Below are 23,671 nucleotides of genomic sequence, written 5' to 3'. Positions count from 1 at the left end.
TATTTCGGAGGTCAGAGATTCCATTGCAGAGTAGTATGCAGCCCTGCTTGAGTTACAAAGTAAAGGTGACTTGAGAATAGAAATGACACATAGCACGGCCAAAGTACCAGATATTGGTACTGCTTTGTTTAGTGTTGGCAACTATATGCGTACTGGGGTATAATGTCCAGCTGGCCTTTGCTCTGGGCTCATTCAACCAAAAATCTAATGAGGAGTATCTCTACAAAGTTCTGAGCACACACTGAGCACACAACTTTTGGTTGTATTGTTATATAAATTCTCTAAGGTTCTGCTGTTTGTGTTTTCCATTGGTCACGTTGTAATGACAATGGTTGTCAGGGATCACTGTAACCTACTGTATGTTGTTGTTAATTGTATGATTGTTACTGAACCAGTGAACTTGTTCTTGCCATTACAGATCATCATTGGAAAGGAATTCATCTTGAATGCACGAATCAGACTAACCAATTGCAAAAAGGGAGAGGTGCAGAAAGATAGTCCCTCTGGCACTGATAAAGCAATGGTGAAAACGAAGGTAAAGTGTTTATCACTGCAAAGATTACTCAATTATAATAGCACCAGACTAACACAGTAATAGCCTATAGGACAACATAAATAACAATAGGTAACACTTAACGTGGAACCCAGCCTCATAACACGTTATGACACGGTCATAACCATGTCATAACAGCTGAGTCCTAAACTGTCATAATATGGTCAAAACACTGTCAGGACACATATATTGAAATCTGTTGTGACATATATTGCGTTGTTTCATGGCTGGTTATGACACCTACATAAGAGTGTTAAAACCCACAAAACCTGCCACGGTAGTTATTTTATGGCTGCTTATGACACCTACATAAAGGTTTCAAAACTCACTAAACCTACCACACAAGACAAAACATTCCATTTACATTTGACATTTGAGTCATTTAGCAGATGCTCTTATCCAGAGCGACTTCCTTTACACCATAGCCGACTTTTCAACATGATGTTTATGTTATGAAACATTTACTGAACTTGACCATATTCAATTATTTGTGTAATTGCGCACAAATTGATGTCAGACATGCACCGACCCCAATGCTCTGTTGCTGATGACTGGGATGAATGCCGGAGAAGATTTCAGAAGCAGGACAAGACTTCCTTTTTTTTGACTGATGACTGACATAACGGCATGTATGTGATAGGCCTATATGATTATGATGGTCATAATGCTTCTTGACAGTATCATAAAGTGCATTTTCTTAGTCCAAGTAAAGTTGCACAGGATGGTCATAATGCTTCATGACAGTGTCATAAAGTGTATTTTCTACAAGTTATTTAGAATATGATGAGAAAAAAAACATGACTTTAAAGAATTCATTACAACAACAACGGACTTAAGAAACACATTTTCAAACGAAAGGAAACTTCTTGACAGGGAAAAAAGACATTTGAATAAATGTGGGTTTTCACACTCTTATGTAGGTGTCATAGCCAAACATAAAATAACTCAATATATGTCAAAACAGGTGTAAATATATGGGTCATGACAGTGTTATGACCATAATGACAGGATATGACAAGTTATGTCAGCTGTTATGACATATTATGACAGGGTTATGACTGTCATAACGTGTTATGAAGCTGGGTGTCAAGGAAAGTGTTAGTATGAAAGAATTATGTTTTGTGCAGTTGAACATTCTGTTATTTTTTCTAAGGAAACCTATTTATTCTGTTTCAAATGTTGGGGTGCCGCTTTGTAGTGTTGCTATACAAGAGCAAAATGGTGTTGACCCAGAATGTTTGCAAACCAATGTAAAATGAGTCCCTGAAGCATCAAAATGTCTAGTCATTCTCTGGTGACTGGTCTGAATTTGATTGTAGCCTAGCTAAACTACTATTATTGTGTAAATGTCATTAAATGCCATAGTTTGGGTCTTGGGACTACAAATGATTTAATGTTCTAGATTATTGAAAACAAATCTCTGTGAATACATTTGGTTACGCTTTCTTTTGTGTCAAAGGGTCATTTTGTGAGAGGGGAGCCCAGGCCTGAAAGGAACCCCTGGCACCATTTTGCGTTGACCTTTAGTGTTCAGTGATTGCAGATCTGTAAAACGCAGAAAGGTGTAAGCAATAAGGCGTAGTCTCCCCGAATCTTGTTATATTACCATATTGCTTGCGCCTATCCCGTTTTAATAGATGTGCAAACCTCAAGAGATTAGGACATTGGAAGTGGTGACAAAATAGTGTTCGGACCGGTCCAAAGAGACACAGCTCCCACCGGAGGATGCTGTGTCCTGACATTCCGTCGTCGCATACATCATTCATCAGAGGCACTTTGGGTGCAGCCATGGCGGCGCTCCTTTCACATTTCGATGACGAGTGGCACGATTTTAAGGAATTTGAGCCGGTCTCAGAGCAGGGGACTCGGATGGACCGAGTAAACTTGGTTGCCGAGCAGTTGACAGGCGTTCTGAGGGTCCTTCCAGAGCTCAACAACAGCTTTTCGGGCGAAATAGGCAGCTTCAAGTCCATGGAAGATCTGGTGACTGATTTCGACGAGAAATTGGCAGTGTGTTTCCGAAATGTCAACACCCAAACGGAGAACATTGCCCCTGTAAACATTATCGCCGAGGACACAACGTTGAGGAACGACGAGTGAGTATGCGAAGTGACTCCGGGCCAAAGTTAGTTTGTAACAACACCGTTCCTCCCTTGCAACACACTATCAAATGTCAATGTCGTGCCCTGCACAATAAATAGCGTCCAACTCATAAATGCTGTCACGAGTATTGATGGTTGATGCAAGCTGCCGGCATTCAACATTGTATCAGATAAGCTTATCATATTTACACCTATTCGAGAATATTGCTATAGGCTTACAGTTATGCTACGTTCACTTCACTAGAAGTTTACGTTTATAATGATGCTTTTTCCCCCATGCATTATTGTTGCTCTGCACGTACTGTCAGTTGCGCTGATGACTTGTCAATAAACAATGTTATCAATGGTCATGTGACTGCTCCATCACACTAGATCTTAGAGCTCACATAATCTCAGGTTGACATGTCAGTGCATGGTTTCCCAAATGTGCCTAACAACGACATCCCATTAAACTCTAGATTAGAATGTTGACCCAAATACCCTTCCCTGGAGTTCAGAATAAATCGGACAATTCACATTTATCCCCTCCTAAAAGATGAAAGATTTGGCTCATGTCTTGGGTAGAGATAGTTGATCCCACTAACCTGTTTGTGGTTAATAAATAGTTAGCCCAATACTATTCTGTTTATAAATGATAGATTAGTTATTAATGTCTCGCCCTTCCCCTTTTCACTATTCATAATACCGTTTTAAAGCGGTGCGGCTGTAGCATTATCAACAGCCCAAACGTATCGCACAGCTGGCCGATTAGTTCTCGTTACATCTTACTGCTTCCAAGTGCAGTGTCAATATGACAAATATAACCACTGTTGACCATTATTAGAAGTTAGCTATCACTTATCTACATGAGCTTTTGGTCCTACAGGTGGTTGTGTTCACTTTTATGTGTCTCTCATCTCATTTCCCCCACAGGATCTGGGATGCTCTCGCAGATAATTATGGTAATGTCATGGCAGTGGATTGGAAACAGTCTCGAACGCGCTCCCTCCATCTCCCCACTCTAATCCTCAAAGACGAACCAGTGAGTCAAGTTCTTGCTTCATAGAGGGCTCTTTCTTTGCCCCTTTCATTTCATCCCCAGTCTCTGTCTCTCTCTCTCTTTCTCCCTCTATCCCTATTCCCTACCACTCCCCCTCTCCCTGCCCCTACCGTCCTGTCCAATCTGTTTATCGCTCCAATCTAAAATTCAGAATTCATTGTGCCAGGATTTAGTTTTGATTAAATCCCCTCCCCCTGACCTGTCAGAGGGTGGATGATGTAACACTGGAGCTGTCCGACGATGAGCTGAGGGAACAGATGGACATGCACACCATCATCGTCTCCTGCCTCAATGACGAACCCCTCTTCACCGCAGAACAGGTAGGGCTACCCACCAATTTACCAAAGTTCCAACCCACAGCTCTGCCTGGAATAGCCCAAGACTGACCTGCACTTTATCAAAGATAGAATACAGTGTAGCAGAGCTGGGTATGGGGCTTGTGCCTGTTGCTTGAATGTGCTTCACATAGACAGATGACAGGTGAACTGAGCCGGTGTTTGTGTGTTAACCAGAGTTGGGGTCTATTCGATTGACATTTCCAGTCAATTCAGGAATACAATTTAATTCCAAGGATTGGAATTGCACTACAGGTCCAATGCAACAGACAGGAATAGAAATGGAACTGATCCCAAATGTGTGGTGTTACCGTGTGTATTGTAGGTTATTGAGGAGATAGAGGAGATGATGCAGGACTCTCCTGACTTGGGGGCAGAGAAGAACCACCCCTCTCAGTCAGATCTCTCCATGCTCTCTCTGGACATCCAGCGCCCCAGAACAAACCACAGCTATGAAGAGCGTGAGTATATCTCTGTCAGTTAGGTGTGTGTGTGTGCACGTGTGTGTGTGTGTGTGTGTGTGTAAATAGTGTGAGGGAGGGGAGGTTGAAAGTGTGTTTGCATCGTTATGCTACATTTCTGTGTGGTGTGTGTGTGTGTGTGTGTGTGTGTGTGTGTGTGTGTGTGTGTGTGTGTGTGTGTGTGCAGGAGAGATGACCCTGTGTGTAGCAGAGCTGAATGAGCGACTAGAGGAGGTGGAGATGGCCATCAGACATTACAGTGAGGAGCTGATTCAACACCTGGCCCTCAGGGACGAGCTGGACTTTGAAAAAGAGGTGAAGAACAGCTTCATCTCTATCCTGATAGATGTGCAAAACAGACAGAAGGAACACAGGGAACTACTGAAGAAAAATAAAAAACTCAAGAGTGGTGCCGGGGCCCCGCAGGGCCGACCAGAGAGAACACAAGCACTAGGATCAGTGAGTGACACCATCCATGCTGTGCGTGCACACACACAAACACACACACACAATTCCTGCTGATTCACTGTTTAATGGCATTGCTTAGTAACCTTTTAATGTATTCAAACCTTATCAAACGTATTTCTTGCTTGTACAGATGTCCCCCTGCAAGACTATCTTGATACCTTATTACTTCACTCTTTTTACAAACTAATTTACTGGTTTATTGTTTTGGGAAATATTGACCTTTTAAACCTTGGACATGGTTCCTTCGATTTTCATCTGCTTGTTTCCTGTTTGTGTGCCTCTTACTTCCCATATCTCTACTTCACTTCCTTCCTCTCTAGCGCTTTAGCATGGTGGGGCTCTCCTCTGCCATTCAAAATGGCTTCCGGCAAACTTTTGGGAGTGGTGGGAGTGAAAGACAGGTGCCTATATTTCTCTCTTTCTCTCTGTCTGTTGCCCTCTTCATTGGTGCTGTGTGTGTGTGTTTTTGTTGGTCAACTAGATGGTAATTGTACATGAAGTACAATAGGTGGATATAAAGTATTTGTGTGGTAGTGGTAGAAGTTTAAAACATTTTACTTTACTATTTAAAGCAAAGCAGTTGCATATAGTCAAAGTTTATTGTAGTAAAATAATGATTTTTGATGAACTACTATATCAACCATATTAATTTAGATTATGGGGCAGTTAGATCACAAAAATGTCTCAACTACAGTTGTTGCGTGTGAAAACTAAAAGAAGAAAGACAAAGAACAAAGCAATCTTTTGTTAGAAGATGGGAATAAAAAGCAGGATCAAGTGGACAACACTCTTAGGAAAGCAAAGAAACTCGGAATCAATCACGCTATGGGTTTCAGATAAATAGATGCACGATTTACATTTGTAAAACGTTCAGTGGGAAGGAAGTTTGATTTTAGGTGAATGATGATGTAATGATTAGAAAGTTGTAAGCTATTCTTTTTGGAGAGAAATATCTAGTGGTGACAACTCTTTAAAAGTATTTGTGTGGTAGTTGATGAACTACAGTGCCTTAAGAACGTATTCACACCCCTTGACTTTTTCCATATTTTGTTGTGTTACAGCCTGAATTTCACATGGATTAAATTGAGATTTTGTGTCACTGGTCTACACACAATACTAGTTACTCCACAGTACTAACCTAAACGACAGAGTGAAAAGAAGGAAGCCTGTACAGAATACAAATATTCCAAAACATGAATCATGTTTGCAAATAAGGCACTAAAGTAAACCTGCAAAAAATGTGGCAAAGAAATTAACTTTATGTCCTTAGTACACAGAGTTATGTTTGGGGCATAATTTTTAAGCATCAGGGTGGTGCATCATGTTATGGGTATGCTTGTCATCAGCAAGGACTAGGGAGTTTTTTAGGATAAAAATAAACAGAACAGAGCTAAGCACAGGCAAAATCTTAGAGGAATACCTGGTTCAGTCTGCTTTCCTACAGACACTGGGAGACAAATTCACCTTTCAGCAGGACAAGGCCAAATCTACACTGGAGGTGCTTGCCAAGACGACATTGAATGTTCTTGAGTGGCCTAATTACAATTTTGATTGAAATATTTTTGAAAACCTATGGCAAGACTTGAACATTGCTGTCTAGCAATGATCAACAACCAACTTGACGGAGCTTGAAGAATTTAAAAAATAATAATTGTACAGTCCAGGTGTGCAGAGCTCTTAGAGACTTACTTAGATAGACTTGCAGCTGTAATCTCTGCCAAAGGGGTTCTAACATGTATTGACTCAGGGGTGTGAGTACTTATTTATGTAAATGAGATATGTCTGTATTTCATTTAACATTGTTTTACTAACATTTCCAGAAACATGTTTTCACTTTGTTGTTATGGGGTATTGTGTGTAGAATTCAGAATCCATTTTGAATTCAGGCTGTAACACAACATAATGTGGACTAAGTCAAGGGGTATGAATAACACTGTATATAACTGCCCCTGAACAGGCAGTTAACCCACTGTTCCTAGGCCGTCATTGAAAATAAGAATTTGTTCTTAACTGACTTGCCTAGTTAAATAAAGGTAAAATAAAATAGGGCTGACCCTAGTAAGTCGACTGGTTGATTGTTTGGTTGATAGGCTGTTGGTCGACCGAGATTTACTTAGTCGAGCTGTGGCAAATATACACTACACAACCAAAACTATGTGAATACCTGCTCGTTGAACATCTCTCATTCAAAAATCATGGGTATTAATATGGAGTTGGTCCCCCCTTTGCTGCTATAACAGCCTCTTACACTTCTGGGAAGGCTTAGGGCTGGGTGAAATGGCCTAAAACTCATATCTCGATTTTCTCAGCTTATGGGAGATTCACAATATATACAGTTGAAGTCAGAAGTATGCATACATCTTTGCCAAATACATTTAAACTCAGTTCTAGTAACAATTCCCTTTAAACTAATCCTAGTAACAATTCCCTGTCTTAGGTCAGTTAGGATCACCACTTTATTTTAAGAATGTGAAATGTCGGAATAATAGTAGAGAGAAGGATTTATTTCAGCTTTTATTTCTTTCATCACATTCCCAGTGGGTTAGAAGTTTACATTCACTCAATTAGTATTTGGTAGCATTGCCTTTAAATTGTTTAACTTGGGTCAAACGTTTCGGGTAGCCTTCCACAAGCTTCCCACAATAAGCCAACACATAATTTGGCCGCCTTTCCTTCCAGTTCTCTGCTGCCTATGACTGGAACAAATTGCAAAAATCGTTGAAGTTGGAGACTTTTATCTCCCTCACCAACTTTAAACATCTGCTATCTGAGCAGCTAACCGATCGCTGCAGCTGTACATAGTCCATCGGTAAATAGCCCACCCAATTTACCTACCTCATCCCCATACTGTTTTTATTTATATACTTTTCTGCTCTTTTGCACACCAGTGCAACTACCAGTGCAGTGCACCAGTGCAACCAGTGCTCTACCTGCACATGACCATCTGATCATTTATCACTCCAGTGTTAATCTGCTAAAATTGTAATTATTCGCCTACCTCCTCATGCCTTTTGCACACAATGTAGATAGACTCTTTTTGTCATGTACTGTCATGTTGTGTCTTGTCTCTGTCCTTTCCCTTCACCCTGTCTCCCTTTGCTGGTCGTTGTTAGGTTACCTTTTCTCCCCCGCTTTCCCCCAGCTGTTCCTTGTCTCCTCTTGACTACCTCGTCACCCCTTCTCCCACCTGTTCCCCTTTTCCCTCTGATTAGGTCCCTATATCTCTCTCTGTTTTTGTTCCTGTCCTTGTCGGATTCTTGTTTGTTGTGTTTCATGCCTGAACCAGACTGTCGTCATGTTTGCTGTAACCATGTCTTGTCCTGTCGGAATCTGCCGGTCCGTCTGAGCCTACCTATGTTTGGTAATTAAAGAAGCTCTGTTTAAGTTAATTCGCTTTTGGGTCCTCATTCACGCACCGTAACAGAAGAATCCGACCAAGAATGGACCCAGCGACTTCGGATCCTCTCCACTCAGCCGTCGGGATCCAGGGAGCGATGCTAGGCAGACACGAGCAGGAAGTGTCTGCTGCTCGACATGCCGTTGAGACCCTGGCCACCCAAGTCTCCAACCTCACAGAACAGGTTCACCATCTCCGCCTCGATCCACCGGCCACTTCCAGGGCTTTCGAATCTCCGGAGCCCAGAATCAATAACCCGCCGTGTTACTCTGGGGAGCCCACTGAATGCCGCTCGTTCCTCACCCAGTGTGATATTGTGTTTTCTCTCCAGCCCAACACTTACTCCAGGAGCACTGCTCGTGTCGCCTACGTCATATCTCTCCTTATTGGACGGGCTCGTGAGTGGGGCACGGCAATCTGGGAGGCAAGGGCTGAGTGTACTAACCAGTATCAGGACTTTAAGGAGGAGATGATACGGGTTTTTGATCGATCTGTTTTTGGGGAGGAGGCTTCCAGGGCCCTGTCTTCCCTATGTCAAGGCAATCGATCCATAACAGACTACTCTATTGAGTTTCGCACTCTTGCTGTCTCCAGTGGCTGGAACGAGCCGGCCTTGCTCGCTCGTCTTCTGGAGGGTCTCCGCGCAGAGGTAAAGGATGAGATTCTCTCCCGGGAGGTTCCTTCCAGCGTGGATTCCTTGATTGAACTCGCTATTCGCATTGAGCGACGGGTTGATCTTCGTCACCGAGCTCGTGGAAAGGAGCTCGCGCTCTCCGTCGCCCCCCTCTCCGCATCACTACCATCTTCCTCTGCCGGCTCGGGTGCTGAGCCCATGCAGCTGGGAGGTATCCGCATCTCGACTAAGGAGAGGGAACGGAGAATCACCAACCGCCTCTGTCTCTATTGCGGTTCCGCTGGTCATTTTGTCACTTCATGTCCAGTAAAAGGCCAGAGCTCGTCAGTAAGCGGAGGGCTACTGGTGAGCGCTACTACTCCTGTCTCTCCTTCAAGATCCTGCACTACCTTGTCGGTCCATCTACGCTGGACCGGTTCGTCAGCTTCCTGCAGTGCCTTAATAGACTCTGGGGCGGAGGGCTGTTTTATGGACGAGACCTGGGCTCGGGAACATGACATTCCTCTCAGACAGTTAAAGGAGCCCACGGCCTTGTTCGCCCTGGATGGTAGTCCTCTCCCCAGGATTCAGCGTGAGACGCTACCTTTAACCCTCACTGTTTCTGGTAATCATAGTGAAACCATTTCTTTTTTAATTTTTCGTTCACCTTTTACACCTGTTGTTTTGGGCCATCCCTGGCTAGTTTGTCATAATCCTTCCATTAATTGGTCTAGTAATTCTATCCTCTCCTGGAACGTCTCTTGTCATGTGAAATGTTTAATGTCTGCTATCCCTCCTGTTTCCTCTGTCTCTTCTTCACAGGAGGAGCCTGGTGATTTGACAGGGGTGCCGGAGGAATATCACGATCTGCGCACGGTGTTCAGTCGGTCCAGGGCCACCTCTCTTCCTCCACACCGGTCGTATGATTGTAGTATTGATCTCCTTCCGGGAACCACCCCCCCCCCGGGGTAGACTATACTCTCTGTCGGCTCCCGAACGTAAGGCTCTCGAAGATTATTTGTCTGTAGCTCTTGACGCCGGTACCATAGTCCCCTCCTCCTCTCCCGCCGGAGCGGGGTTTTTTTTTGTCAAGAAGAAGGACGGGTCTCTGCGCCCCTGCATAGATTATCGAGAGCTGAATGACATAACAGTGAAGAATCGTTATCCGCTTCCTCTTATGTCTTCAGCCTTCGAGATCCTGCAGGGAGCCAGGTTTTTCACTAAGTTGGACCTTCGTAACGCTTACCATCTCGTGCGCATCAGGGAGGGGGACGAGTGGAAGACGGCGTTTAACACTCCGTTAGGGCACTTTGAATACCGGGTTCTTCCTTTCGGCCTCGCTAACGCTCCAGCTGTCTTTCAGGCATTAGTCAATGATGTCCTGAGAGACATGCTGAACATCTTTGTTTTCGTTTACCTTGACGATATCCTGATTTTTTCACCGTCACTCCAGATTCATCTTCAGCACGTTCGACGTGTCCTCCAGCGCCTTTTAGAGAATTGTCTTTTTGTGAAGGCTGAGAAGTGCACTTTTCATGCCTCCTCCGTCACATTTCTCGGTTCTGTTATTTCCGCTGAAGGCATTAAGATGGATCCCGCTAAGGTCCAAGCTGTCATTGATTGGCCCGTCCCTAAGTCACGCGTCGAGCTGCAGCGCTTTCTCGGCTTCGCGAACTTCTATCGTCGTTTCATCCGTAATTTCGGTCAGGTGGCAGCTCCTCTCACAGCCCTTACTTCTGTCAAGACGTGCTTTAAGTGGTCCGTTTCCGCCCAGGGAGCTTTTGATCTCCTCAAGAATCGTTTTACATCCGCTCCTATCCTTGTTACACCTGACGTCTCTAGACAGTTCGTTGTCGAGGTTGACGCGTCAGAGGTGGGCGTGGGAGCCATTCTTTCTCAGCGCTCCCTCTCTGACGACAAGGTCCACCCATGCGCGTATTTTTCTCATCGCCTGTCGCCGTCGGAACGTAACTATGATGTGGGTAACCGCGAACTGCTCGCCATCCGGTTAGCCCTAGGCGAATGGCGACAGTGGTTGGAGGGGGCGACCGTTCCTTTTGTCGTTTGGACTGACCATAGGAACCTTGAGTACATCCGTTCTGCCAAACGACTTAATGCGCGTCAGGCGCGTTGGGCGCTGTTTTTCGCTCGTTTCGAGTTCGTGATTTCTTATCGTCCGGGCTCTAAGAACACCAAGCCTGATGCTTTGTCTCGTCTCTTCAGTTCTTCAGTAGCCTCCACTGACCCCGAGGGGATTCTCCCTGAGGGGCGTGTTGTCGGGTTGACTGTCTGGGGAATTGAGAGGCAGGTAAAACAAGCGCTCACTCACACTCCGTCGCCGCACGCTTGTCCTAGGAACCTTCTTTTCGTTCCCGTTCCTACTCGTCTGGCCGTTCTTCAGTGGGCTCACTCTGCCAAGTTAGCCGGCCACCCTGGCGTTCGGGGTACGCTTGCTTCCATTCGCCAGCGTTTTTGGTGGCCCACCCGGGAGCATGACACGCGTCGTTTCGTGGCTGCTTGTTCGGTCTGCGCGCAGACTAAGTCCGGTAACTCTCCTCCTGCCGGCCGTCTCAGGCCGCTTCCTATTCCCTCTCGACCGTGGTCTCACATTGCCTTAGATTTTGTCACCGGACTGCCTTCGTCAGCGGGGAAGACTGTTATTCTTACGGTTGTCGATAGGTTCTCTAAGGCGGCTCATTTCATTCCCCTTGCTAAGCTTCCTTCTGCTAAAGAGACGGCACAAATCATCATCGAGAATGTTTTCAGAATTCATGGCCTTCCGTCAGACGTCGTTTCGGACAGAGGTCCGCAATTCACGTCTCAATTTTGGAGGGAGTTTTGCCGTTTGATTGGGGCTTCAGTCAGTCTCTCTTCCGGCTTTCACCCCCAGTCTAACGGTCAAGCAGAACGGGCCAATCAGACTATTGGTCGCATCTTACGCAGTCTTTCTTTTCGCAACCCTTCGTCTTGGTCAGAACAGCTCCCCTGGGCAGAATACGCCCACAACTCGCTTCCTTCGTCTGCGACCGGGCTATCTCCTTTTCAGAGTAGCCTCGGGTACCAGCCTCCGCTGTTCTCATCTCAGTTCGCCGAGTCCAGCGTCCCCTCCGCTCAGGCTTTTGTCCAACGTTGCGAGCGCACCTGGAAGAGGGTCAGGTCTGCACTTTGCCGTTATAGGACGCAGACTGTGAGGGCTGCTAATAAGCGTAGAACTAAGAGTCCTAGATATTGTCGCGGTCAGAGAGTTTGGCTCTCCACTCAGAACCTTCCCCTTAAGACGGCTTCTCGCAAGTTGACCCCGCGGTTCATTGGTCCGTTCCGTATTTCTCGGGTCATTAATCCTGTCGCAGTTCGACTTCTTCTTCCGCGATACCTTCGTCGCGTCCACCCGGTCTTCCATGTCTCCTGCATCAAGCCCGTCCTTCGCGCCCCCGCTCGTCTTCCCCCCCACCCCCCATCCTTGTCGAGGGCGCACCCATCTACAGGGTCCGTAGAATTTTGGACATGCGTCCTCGGGGCCGTGGTCACCAGTACCTCGTTGATTGGGAGGGGTACGGTCCTGAGGAGAGGAGTTGGGTTCCCTCTCGGGACGTGCTGGACCGTGCGCTGATCGAGGATTTCCTCCGTTGCCGCCAGGTTTCCTCCTCGAGTGCGCCAGGAGGCGCTCGGTGAGTGGGGGGGTACTGTCATGTACTGTCATGTTGTGTCTTGTCTCTGTCCTTTCCCTTCACCCTGTCTCCCTCTGCTGGTCGTTGTTAGGTTACCTTTTCTCCCCCGCTTTCCCCCAGCTGTTCCTTGTCTCCTCTTGACTACCTCGTCACCCCTTCTCCCACCTGTTCCCCTTTTCCCTCTGATTAGGTCCCTATATCTCTCTCTGTTTTTGTTCCTGTCCTTGTCGGATTCTTGTTTGTTGTGTTTCATGCCTGAACCAGACTGTCGTCATGTTTGCTGTAACCATGTCTTGTCCTGTCGGAATCTGCCGGTCCGTCTGAGCCTACCTATGTTTGGTAATTAAAGAAGCTCTGTTTAAGTTAATTCGCTTTTGGGTCCTCATTCACGCACCGTAACACTTTTTTAAATGTTTTTTTTTCTACTGTGTTATTGTCTTGTTTATTGTTTACTCCATTTGTAACTGTGTTGCTGTCTGTTCACACTGCTATGCTTTATCTTGGCCAGGTCGCAGTTGTAAATGAGAACTTGTTCTCAACTAGTCTACCTGGTTAAATAAAGGTGAAATCAAATAAAAAAAAATAAAAAAAACAGGCAACTCAGTGTATGTTAACTTCTGACCCACTGGAATTGTGATATGGTGAATTATAAATTAAATAATCTGTCTGTAAACAATTGTTGGACAAATTACTTGTGTCGTGCACAAAGTAGATGTCCTAACCGACTTGCCAAAACTATAGTTTGTTAACAAGAAATTTGTGGAGTGGTTGAAAAACGAGTTTTAATGACTCCAACCTAAGTGTATGTAAACTTCCGACTTCAACTGTACATATAGATTTTACAAAATGTTTTCTCTAAATAAGCTTTGTTGTACAATTTAAAGAAAAATTACGCTGCATTTAAAACAGTCAGCAATAATCTAATGAATTCAGAGCTTGTGAAATTATACCTAGGCTAAATATATGCCTTCAACAGCCATAAGACCAGACCCACTAATAATTTAATTATTTTATCAAAATACTTGTACCTGCTTTTTTTTGTAATAATCACTGATCTGGCTTTCAGGTCTGTCTATGAAAATGATATTTTTGTTACAAATTTACCAGAACCATGCATAATGCACATCAACTAATAATGTATCAGGCATAGAAAATGAACACCGGTCTCATAAACAATCTCTCAAGCACAAGCACACGTGCTAGTAAGTAGCCAGCTAATGTTTATTTTTTAAGTTTAGCCAACTTGGATCTAGGTATAATTTCACAAGCTCTGAATTCAGTCAGCAAAGCAAAACAGTTGCATTTTACTGAACACATTCTTCTGTCATTCTCCAACTGTTTGAACAGATGTTGAAATCAAGTGGCCTACCTTATTTATCAGAATGAGAACGAGTTGCCAATTCCTTTATATAATTGTTTTATGCTTATTGCACATTTATAAAACACAGCCTAAACAGCTAGTATAACTATCTTTATTCAACAAAAATGCTGCCAACGATACATTGCGTGCACTACAAACTGATCATTCATTTTCCAGAATGAATGTTCATTGGGACATCCGTTTTAGTAGTGTCTGCTCTGCTTGAAATTTGAGGAGTTAAAACATAAACAGGGTATGGTTCGAAAGGTTAACTTCTCCTCTATTACAGTAAAATAATGTCTCCATGTGTTTCGGTGTCCATATGATCAATTCTGTTGGACCAAACCTCAAATGCAAATAGCATATTGAAACCGTTTGTCAGAGAAGAAGAAGTGATCTCTCATCTTTTTTTTGTGAGTTGTAGGGGGAGGGTCTTGGGAGAAAGAGGCGAAGTGCGTTTCTATGTGCTTATTTTGAACCTAAGCTTGTTGCCTGCCTGCCCGCCTTTCGAACAACGACACCCGTTGTTATGGCGAAGACATGAGCACCTTGTCATTATATACAGATCTCTGGTGTAAATGGGAAGGTGCACAGCACAGAAGGAGCGAACGAGACGAGACCAAAAAGACAACATGAGAACAAGCAGACATAAATGCGCATAAAAACAAAAAAAATACAAAAACCTTGATTCTGCGATACAGGCATTTGGAATATTGTTCAAAAACATTCATTCAAATTAATTCTATATATCGCCCAGCCCTACTTTCCACTAGATGTTGGAACATTGCTGCAGGGACTTGCTTCCATTCAGACACAGGAGCATTAGTGAGGTCGGGCACTGATGTTGGGTGATTAGGCCTTGCTCGCAGTCTGCATTCCAATTCATCCCAAAGGTGTTTAATGGGCTTGAGGTCAGGGCTCTGTTCAGACCAGTAAAGCTATTCCAAACCGTTCTTAACCGATTGTTTCTGTGTGGACCTTGGTTTGTGCATAGGGCATTGCCATGCTGAAACAGGGAATTGCCATCCCCAAACTGTTGCCACAAAGTTGGAAGCACATAATCATCTTGAATGGTATTGTATGCTGTAGCGTTAAGATTTCCCTTCACTGGAATTAAGGGGCCATTAAAAACAGCCCCAGACCATTATTCCTCCTCCACTGAACTTTACAGTTGGCACTGCATTCGGGCAGGTAGCATTGTCCTGGCATCAGTCAAAACCAGATTTGTCTGTCAAACTGCCAGATGGTGAAGCATGATTCGTCGCTCCAGAGTCCAATGGCAGCGAGCTTTACACTCTAGCCGATGCTTGGCATTGCGCATGAGGATCTTAAGCTTCTGTGCGGCTGCTCGGCCATGGAAACCCATTTACATGAAGCTCCCGATGAACAGTTCTGGTGCTGATGTTGCTTCCAGAGGCAGTTTGGAACTCGGTAGTGAGTGTTGCAACCCAGGACAGAGGATTTTTACGTGCTACGCACTTCAGAACTCGGCTTTGTTCACGGTTGTTCCTAGACGTTTCCACTTCACTTACAGTTGACCGGGGCAGCTCTAGCAGGGCAGAAATTTGTTGAATTGACTTGTTGGGAAAGTGGCATGCTATAACGGTGCCACGTTGAAAGTCACTGAGCTCTTCATTCTACTGTCAATGTTTATCTATGGAGATTGTATGGCTGTGTGCTCGATTTTATACACCTGTCAGCAACGGGTATGGCTGAAATAGCTGAATCCACTCATTTGAGGGGGTGTCCGCATACTATTGGCCATGTAGCGTGCATTAATAACTTATGTCACACAAGACACCTGTCTGATTCACGCTTGTCTGTGGACTAATCCATTGCGGAGGCCGCAGGGAAGGCACAGCAGTATCTCCAGTAGTACATTTAGTGTTAATTCCCATCATTTCTAATCTTGTTTGTTACGGTAATTTCTGTTAATGCCCTCAATATATTATTATTACAGTCTTACTGTGTCACTGTAGGATCTGACACGTTTGCAGAGCACACAACCTAGGCTGTGAGAAAAAAAAGTTTGGGTTTATTTCATTCCATTTACAAGTTGTCAATTTATGAATTGTCTTTTGTTTGGAGCACTCCTGTCAATCTTGAGTAAAGGACACGCAACTGATTACGCATATAGAAGTAGGACTAGTCTACTTAGTCTGCGAGCAAATGTAGGCCTATAATTGTGCCCATTTGAGGATCTAATACTATTTATTATTGTCTTAATTTACCGTCACTGTGGAATTTCTGAAAGTTATTTTTTCTTCACCTCAAGCAGCGAGTAGACAAAGTCTGTTTTTACATCCATTGAAAATTATAGTTGTTCCTCAACGGAGCCTATTTGAAAAATCTTTACAGCTCGCTCCCTTTTGATTAAACGCTCAGCATGAAAGGGGGAAGGAATGTCATGCTCTGATCCGGTGGAAGCGTCATAAAATAGGTCTACCTGATTGCGTCTTATCCCTTGCAAAATAGCCTGCAGCTGTGTCTGTCTGTCTGTCTAGAGCTCACTGGAGCTGAAAACTCTGAGGATCCAGAATATTTTATACAATGTTGCAAGTTAGCTAGCAGGAGCTTCAGGCCAGACCAAGTTAATATAATAGTTTCTTCCAGACAGGTCATGCATAGACAATGTGATTTAGATTATATTTATTTTCTACCTGCAGGTTGCAATGTTCAAAATGTTTGGCTTTATGTAGTTATGTAGAGACTATTTGTACATATTGGCAATGAAAATAAAAGTTACTTTTAGATTTGTATCATTTTCATTTACATATCATTTAGATTTACCACATAACATTGATTTTGAGATATGAAGGCTTTATTATAAATTAAATTCAACTGTTCCATGAAAATGTGCATATGAAAATCATAACTGACATGCAGATCAGTAGAAATGGTATGATAACATGGCACTCCAAATGGAAAAGGTTGCCATCCGCTGGTTTAGCCTATTACCTGCAAATTCAGGAGCTTAACAGCCGAGGCAAATCTGTGAAAGCCAGCAGCAGCGGGCAGCGGGAGGAGGAAGGTCGGGAGCAGGTGTTTTTCTTCTGGTTAGGCTATATTGATCTCTGGCTCTCTCTTTAGTAATTTATGTGTCTTCATTTTTAATCGCAGTCCTTAAAGCATCAGACAAGCTCAGTAGCCTACATATAGGTGATTTTATTCAAACATAGGACGTGGAAAAATACAAGTACATTTTATTCGACCAATCAGAAGACTCTTGGTCAACTAAGATTAGTTTTATTCGGAGACAGCCCTACACTGTATGTAGAATAGATTTGTTTGTAGACCTACTGATAGCTAGCTTTAAGTCCTAGCTGATAAATGAACTCTTTATTGCTAAAAGTACATTTCCTGAAGTAAATGTGGTTTGTTTGCTAACTTGTTTTAAAGTATGTATGGTTTTGAAATATGTTATAGTAGTGGTAGTGCCTGCAGTATTAATGGTGGTGACTGGTTATAGTTGAAAAAGTAGGTAGTTGAAAAGCTAAGATAGTCTGAAAATATGAAAGTTGGTTTGGAGTATCTAGCTTGAACGGTTCAAGAGTTACAATTATTGTTGGTGGGTATTATATGCTAACTTATGCTCATTTAAGTTTTTCAAATTTATAGTGCAGACCAAAGCTCGTGCGAACCAGAGTACACCCAGGGCCAGAGCTGTACCAGAGCTAGTGCAGACAAGAGCAGTAGTTGTGGTCAGTAGTTGTGTGGTTGTGGTCAGTGTCTAAACTACAGTTGTTGCATGTGAAAACTGAAAGAAGTGCTATGAGAAGCAGGGTTGCCAGGTCTAGCTTAAATTTCTAGCCCAATGACCTCTCAAAACCCGCCCAAAAGGCCTGAAAACTAGCCCAATTGTTTTTTTAAATCAGGCAAGAGAGGAGTTGCCATACATAGACAATAAAAAAAATTCCATAACGTTATCGAGACAAGAAGGAATATCATACTTACTTGTAAAATGCAGGTTTCCTCAAAATAATAATTATTGCAAGCTATGACATGACGTAATAAAGGAATAGGAATTTGTGACAAAAGAAAAGAAAAGTCCGTTAGCTGTGGTATAGTGGCCATATTGTCATTATAAACTGTTTACCAATGTAATTAGAACAGTACAAAGTAATGTTTTGTCATACCGTTGGTATATGGTCTGATATACCACGGCTTTCAGCCAATCAGCATTCAGCCAATCAGCGTTCAGGGCTCAAATCAGGTTTATAATTGTAAATAAATCTCCTTTGTGCATGTGCATAACAATAGATAACTCCTACAGGAGAGTTTGAGTGATGAAAGTTGGACAGAGGATCTCGAAATCTCTGAGCAAGAAACACTTGGACAAACATGAAAAAACTAATGTTAGGCTCTTTTCCGGCAATTGGGCTGTTATTGTGTGACAGATGTTAAGACTACAATCTGTCATTGACTTGTCATTTCAATAGACATAGGCTTTAGACTAAAATCAGGGTTTTTGATTCTAATTCAATTTTACCATAGTTTGCTGAGATAAAGGCAGGTAGCCTATAGCACCTGATAGGCCTACATCTCATTTCAGATAGTCTACAGTATCCTAGACAAGATGTAGGCAAGATGTAAACTGAATGATTGAGCAGCTCGCTTAGTTCAAATTAAGACACATTTATTCAACATGAATAGCGAGGCGATATCGCAATAAGAAGTAACTTGTTTCCCCAATAGCCGACTGGAATAAGGCTACTGAGAATGTGGTCATAATTTCCATCACTGAATTAAATATTCATAATATATATATGAACTTAATATGCTTGTCAACAACAGCCTGTCACGTTCTGACCTTTATTTCTGTTTTGTATTTATTTAGTATGGTCAGGGCGTGAGTTGGGTGGGCAGTCTATGTTTGTTTTTCTATGTTTTGGGGCAGTTCTATGTTTTCGGCCTAGTATGGTTCTCAATCAGAGGCAGGTGTCATTAGTTGTCTCTGATTGAGAATCATACTTAGGTAGCCTGGGTTGCACTGTTTGTTTGTGGGTGATTGTCTATGTTGATGGCTTGTTTCAGCACAGGTCTCATTTTGTAGCTTCACGGTCGAATTTGGTTTATTGTTTTTGTTACTCGTTTGTATAGTGTTCAGTCTTTCTTGATTAAAGATTTGCCATGGACACTTACCACGCCGCGTATTGGTCCTCAGATCCATCTCGTCTCTCCTCTTCAGATGAAGAGGAGGACGGCCGTGACACAGCCAGTGTTTATTTTTTTGAATGGGTTTTTACCTGTAGCCTAATCTGACGATAATAACACAAGGCTACACCAACAAAGTTATAGGCTATTTATTAAATTGGTTTGCCAGCTCCACACGCGGGACAAAGGCTATACAAGGCTACACAAGCGGCACAAATTAATTTGCAATGACTCCAGTGATATCGTCATTTCAACAACAATTATTGTATCAAATGGTAGCCTCCAATGTCATATAAATGAATAGGTTTACTTGATGGCCAACAGAGGCACATGTATAATTCTCCACATTTAGCCTAATGTCAGTTTCATTGAGGACTTTTCCCCGTAAAAAAGAACCAGGCGAGGGAGTTCCATAACTTCCATTTAACATTTCTACTCGGGCAGCTCCTGAGACCCAAGAACTGGGCATGCATGAAGCACTTTGCTTGATACCTAAGCAGTCAACATTAGAATGCAGTTTAAACCACCTCCAAGCAGATTTATGTAATGCGTTCCAGTGCGTTCCCAAAGTCATTTTCCAGTGCTTTGTCAATTATTTATTGATGTGCATCAGTTCTAGAGTATTAATATGTTTTATGGAAAAAAATGTTTGGAAAAAGGTGTCTCCATAATGACATTCTAAATAGCCTACCTACAACTGGTGAAAAGTTGTCACAACGTACCCGTGTGCTGCTCTCGCTCCTCTCGCTCACCTGACTCAGCCAATAACTGTAGTGCTCTCTCAACACACACACACACACACACACACACATACATACACCCCTCTGGCTCTCCCCACTAGTCAATCACTCAGGACCAGTCTGTCTCACTGCCTGACAGTCAGGAACAGGTCACAGTGAAATATATATGTTTTAAGAGAAATGCTATGGCGGTTGCGGTGCAACTTAGAAATAGCCCAAAAACCTGCAACCTGTGACCAGTACATTTTCACCCGCAACATCGTTTTCAAAGTAGCCCGATTTGGCCTGAAAACCGCGAACAGCAGGTGATGGGTTACTAAAACAGCTCTATCAATTGATTGGTAGAAGGTATTCATAATCCGTTGCCAGATTTGAATAGCAGAGAAGTAGACGAATATATCACACCCTTTTAACTTTTTGTCTAAAGTGGTACAAATTTCAGTTTATAAAATGTTACAGAAAATGTTGTTGATGCTGTTACTAAAACAACTTTTCAGAACAAGATATTTTTGTTCCGCATTCAGATTTGAAAAGCAGAGAAGTAGAGGAAGATTTCATATGCTCTTTTTGTGATAGTTGTTGACCAAGTGGTTAAATTAGATGATTTGTGTAAAAAGTTGCATTGTTTCATTTACAGTGAATGGAATGTTGAGAAAATTGCCATGAAAGTGGATGGAGAACAAAAAAACATAATTAAAAAAGGTTGTCTACATGTTGTAATGTTTCCACGGCGTTTCTAGCTTGAACGGTGCTAAATAATAATAATAACAAGTCTGAAGTATGACGAAGATTTAAAGTCTGGACTTTTGCTTCGCAAGTCCCACCTAAAAATGCTGATCCACCCAGCTTCACATTTCCATAAACTGAACAGAATTTACTTGCTGTCTTACCTCTCCATTACCCCCCCCACAGTTTTCTAAATGTTCTGCCGTAAAATGAAATGTAAATGCAAATTACATTAGATTTTTTCCCCCGACCAGTCTACACAACCTGCTACACAATTTCAATGTAAAGGAAAATTCTAGAAAATGTTCTTAATTAATTAGAACACAAAACAAAGATGCCTTGATTGCATATGTCTTCACACACCATAGTTAATACTTGGTGGAAGAACTTTTGACAGCCATTGCATCTGTGAAAGGAGCATTTGTGTAAAGTTGGTAGGATCTCATTCAAAACGATTCACAGCTGTAATGGCTGCCAATGGTGGTTGCACCAGGTATTAACTCTGGGGTGTGAAGACATATGCAATCAAGACTGTTTTTTTTATTAGTATTAATTTGTAAAATGTTCTATATTTCTTCTTTCACTTTGAAAATGTGGGATAGGCTGTGTAGATCAGTAGGAAAACAATATAACGTGTAATTGAATTAAGGCAGACAAATGTGAAAAAGTGTACAAGGGGTGTTTACACTATCACTAGGCACTGTACTTATACTCTCTCTCTTTTTCTCTGTTGTTTCTACCCCATGGTCTCTCTTAGTATCTGACCACAGTCATTCCATATGAGAAGAAAGGAGGCCCTCCATCGGTGGAAGATCTTCAGATCCTTACCCAAAGTAAGTGGCACCTTAGTAAGTGGCACCTCTCAGGTGCAGAGCATTTATCCCCCGCCCATCAAATGAGTCTTGAATAAATAAAAACATTTGTGCTACTTGAAGTACAGGGTACAGTTGTTTATCTGGTGTTATAGATGGTTGACATACCGTGGTCAAATAAATTCCTGGAATAAATATATTTTTCTGATTGGTTTGTGTTTCTGTTGCAGTCCTGCAAGCTATGAGAGACGACAGTGACAAGGTGCCCAGGCTTCTGACAGACTACATTCTCAAAGGTGAATACACTCAGCCTCTCTCTATGTACATTTTAACATTAGTAGGCTATATTACAGGGATGTATGTGTTATTGGCATACTGTTGTCTTTGCATTTTTGTAGAATTCAAGAGCACAACGGTTATTGATAACCGGCTATTTTAGGCTATTTTAAGATAGGCTTTTCTACTGTTTAAGTTGTTGTGCCTTTTCTTTTGTGTGTATGGTACAGGGCAATTTACAGTTGAGTGATCTCCTTTTTCATTTCTTTAAAAACATGTCTCTCCATTCTTCATTTTCTGTTCAATGTCTCGCTGCATTGTACTTGCCAGCTCTGGTGTGAGAGCTGTGGACAGAGAGGTTTGTGGCACACATTCACAGACACTGTACTGTGTAGTGTAGTTCACTCATTGCGGGGAGAGCTTTAGTGTAATGTAACCGTACCCTGCCCTTGTGTCCTGTCACTGCCCCCCCCCCCCCCCTCCCCTCCCCTCCCCTCCCCTCACTGTCACACTGCTGCTGTTTAGGGTATGGTAGACCCCATTGCAGCTCCCGTTGGTGTCACAAAGTTATCCCTGACCCATGACCTTGCATTGCGTATCCCTTCACATCCTCAAGTGATCCCAAATGGACCTGATGGGTTCCCCTGAAACGCTCCCTGGGAATCCCTGCTCTTACAACCATTGGAACCTATCTCTCTTTCTGGGCTCACTGAATACTAAATGGCTGTATTGTCATATTTTTGCCGTTGCTGTTTCAAGTGTGTTTGGATTCCTTGAGACTGTTTTCCTGATCAAACCTAGATAGATACAGGTATTTTATTTTACAGGTATTTTATTTCTCCAGTTTTACTATTTCATTCCTTTTTCTCCACCCAAGCCTGTTCTATTTCTTACTTTGTATTTTCCCGTAGTTGCCTAACTGGCATTCACACATAGTCTCAGCCATACTCATTAATATGTGTTTTTTCCACAGTGCTTTGCCCAACATAGAGACTGGAAGGACGATAATGGACATTTTGGAAACGAGGTGAGGGATCTGGTTTCAATGTCAACAAGCAAAATGAAGAGGACTCGGTGTATAAAAAGTAAAAACATAAGCACACTGAATTGATTCTTTAGGATGCATGGTATTTTACCTCAAGTTGCTCCTTTTTGTGTAACACCCCATAGATGTTTTATACCTCATTCAGTTTTATTTTCTCTGTGTTGAGCATGGTGATTTCAGGTATTGTTTTATTGTTTTTACTTTAAGTGCAGTGTAAAATACAGTACTCAAAGTCATAAGAAAGATACTCATACATTCTAGTGTAGCATCTACTATATGTGGCTGATTTCAACAGACTTTTGGACGATAGGGGAACTTACTTCTTTTGGCCCTGAAGTAAGATCGAAGCTACTCATATCCAAAGGGTTGTGTCTTAATATGATTAACCTAAATCTGAAGGTCTCAGAAACGACTGAGCACGTGTAATATCAGGGATATAGATTTGTTTAAAAGTGCTTCATTAATAAAATAAACCTTGAACTAAATACTAACATTGTTCTACACAACTCAGTCCACCATTTGGCCTCCCTAAAAGCACTGCACATACAGTGCCTTGCGAAAGTATTTGGCCCCCTTGAACTTTGCGACCTTTTGCCACATTTCAGGCTTCAAATATAAAGATATAAAACTGTATTTTTTTGTGAAGAATCAACAACAAGTGGGACACAATCATGAAGTGGAACGACATTTATTGGATATTTCAAACTTTTTTAACAAATCAAAAACTGAAAAATTGGGCGTGCAAAATTATTCAGCCCCTTTACTTTCAGTGCAGCAAACTCTCTCCAGAAGTTCAGTGAGGATCTCTGAATGATCCAATGTTGACCTAAATGACTAATGATGATAAATACAATCCACCTGTGTGTAATCAAGTCTCCGTATAAATGCACCTGCACTGTGATAGTCTCAGAGGTCCGTTAAA

General features: G+C 42.7%; 1 protein-coding gene across 1 annotated transcript; it reads left to right on the top strand.

Annotated features, from left to right (window-relative positions):
* Positions 1-2,183: 2,183 nt before the first annotated feature.
* Positions 2,184-21,935, top strand: LOC110519284 (fasciculation and elongation protein zeta-2-like). Its single transcript, XM_090229353.1, has 8 exons — positions 2,184-2,649; positions 3,568-3,676; positions 3,901-4,014; positions 4,355-4,490; positions 4,678-4,949; positions 5,279-5,359; positions 21,374-21,449; positions 21,659-21,935. Exons 1-8 carry the CDS (start codon positions 2,279-2,281, stop codon positions 21,865-21,867), a joined length of 1,368 nt encoding a protein of 455 aa, XP_090085479.1. The 5' UTR covers positions 2,184-2,278; the 3' UTR covers positions 21,868-21,935.
* The last annotated feature ends 1,736 nt before the right edge of the window (positions 21,936-23,671 follow it).

The sequence above is a fragment of the Oncorhynchus mykiss genome, chromosome 3 (genome assembly GCF_057628025.1).
Source record: "Oncorhynchus mykiss isolate SJ-2025 chromosome 3, ASM5762802v1, whole genome shotgun sequence".
Lineage (NCBI taxonomy): Eukaryota > Metazoa > Chordata > Actinopteri > Salmoniformes > Salmonidae > Oncorhynchus > Oncorhynchus mykiss.
This window is presented reverse-complemented; position numbering and strand designations above follow the sequence as displayed.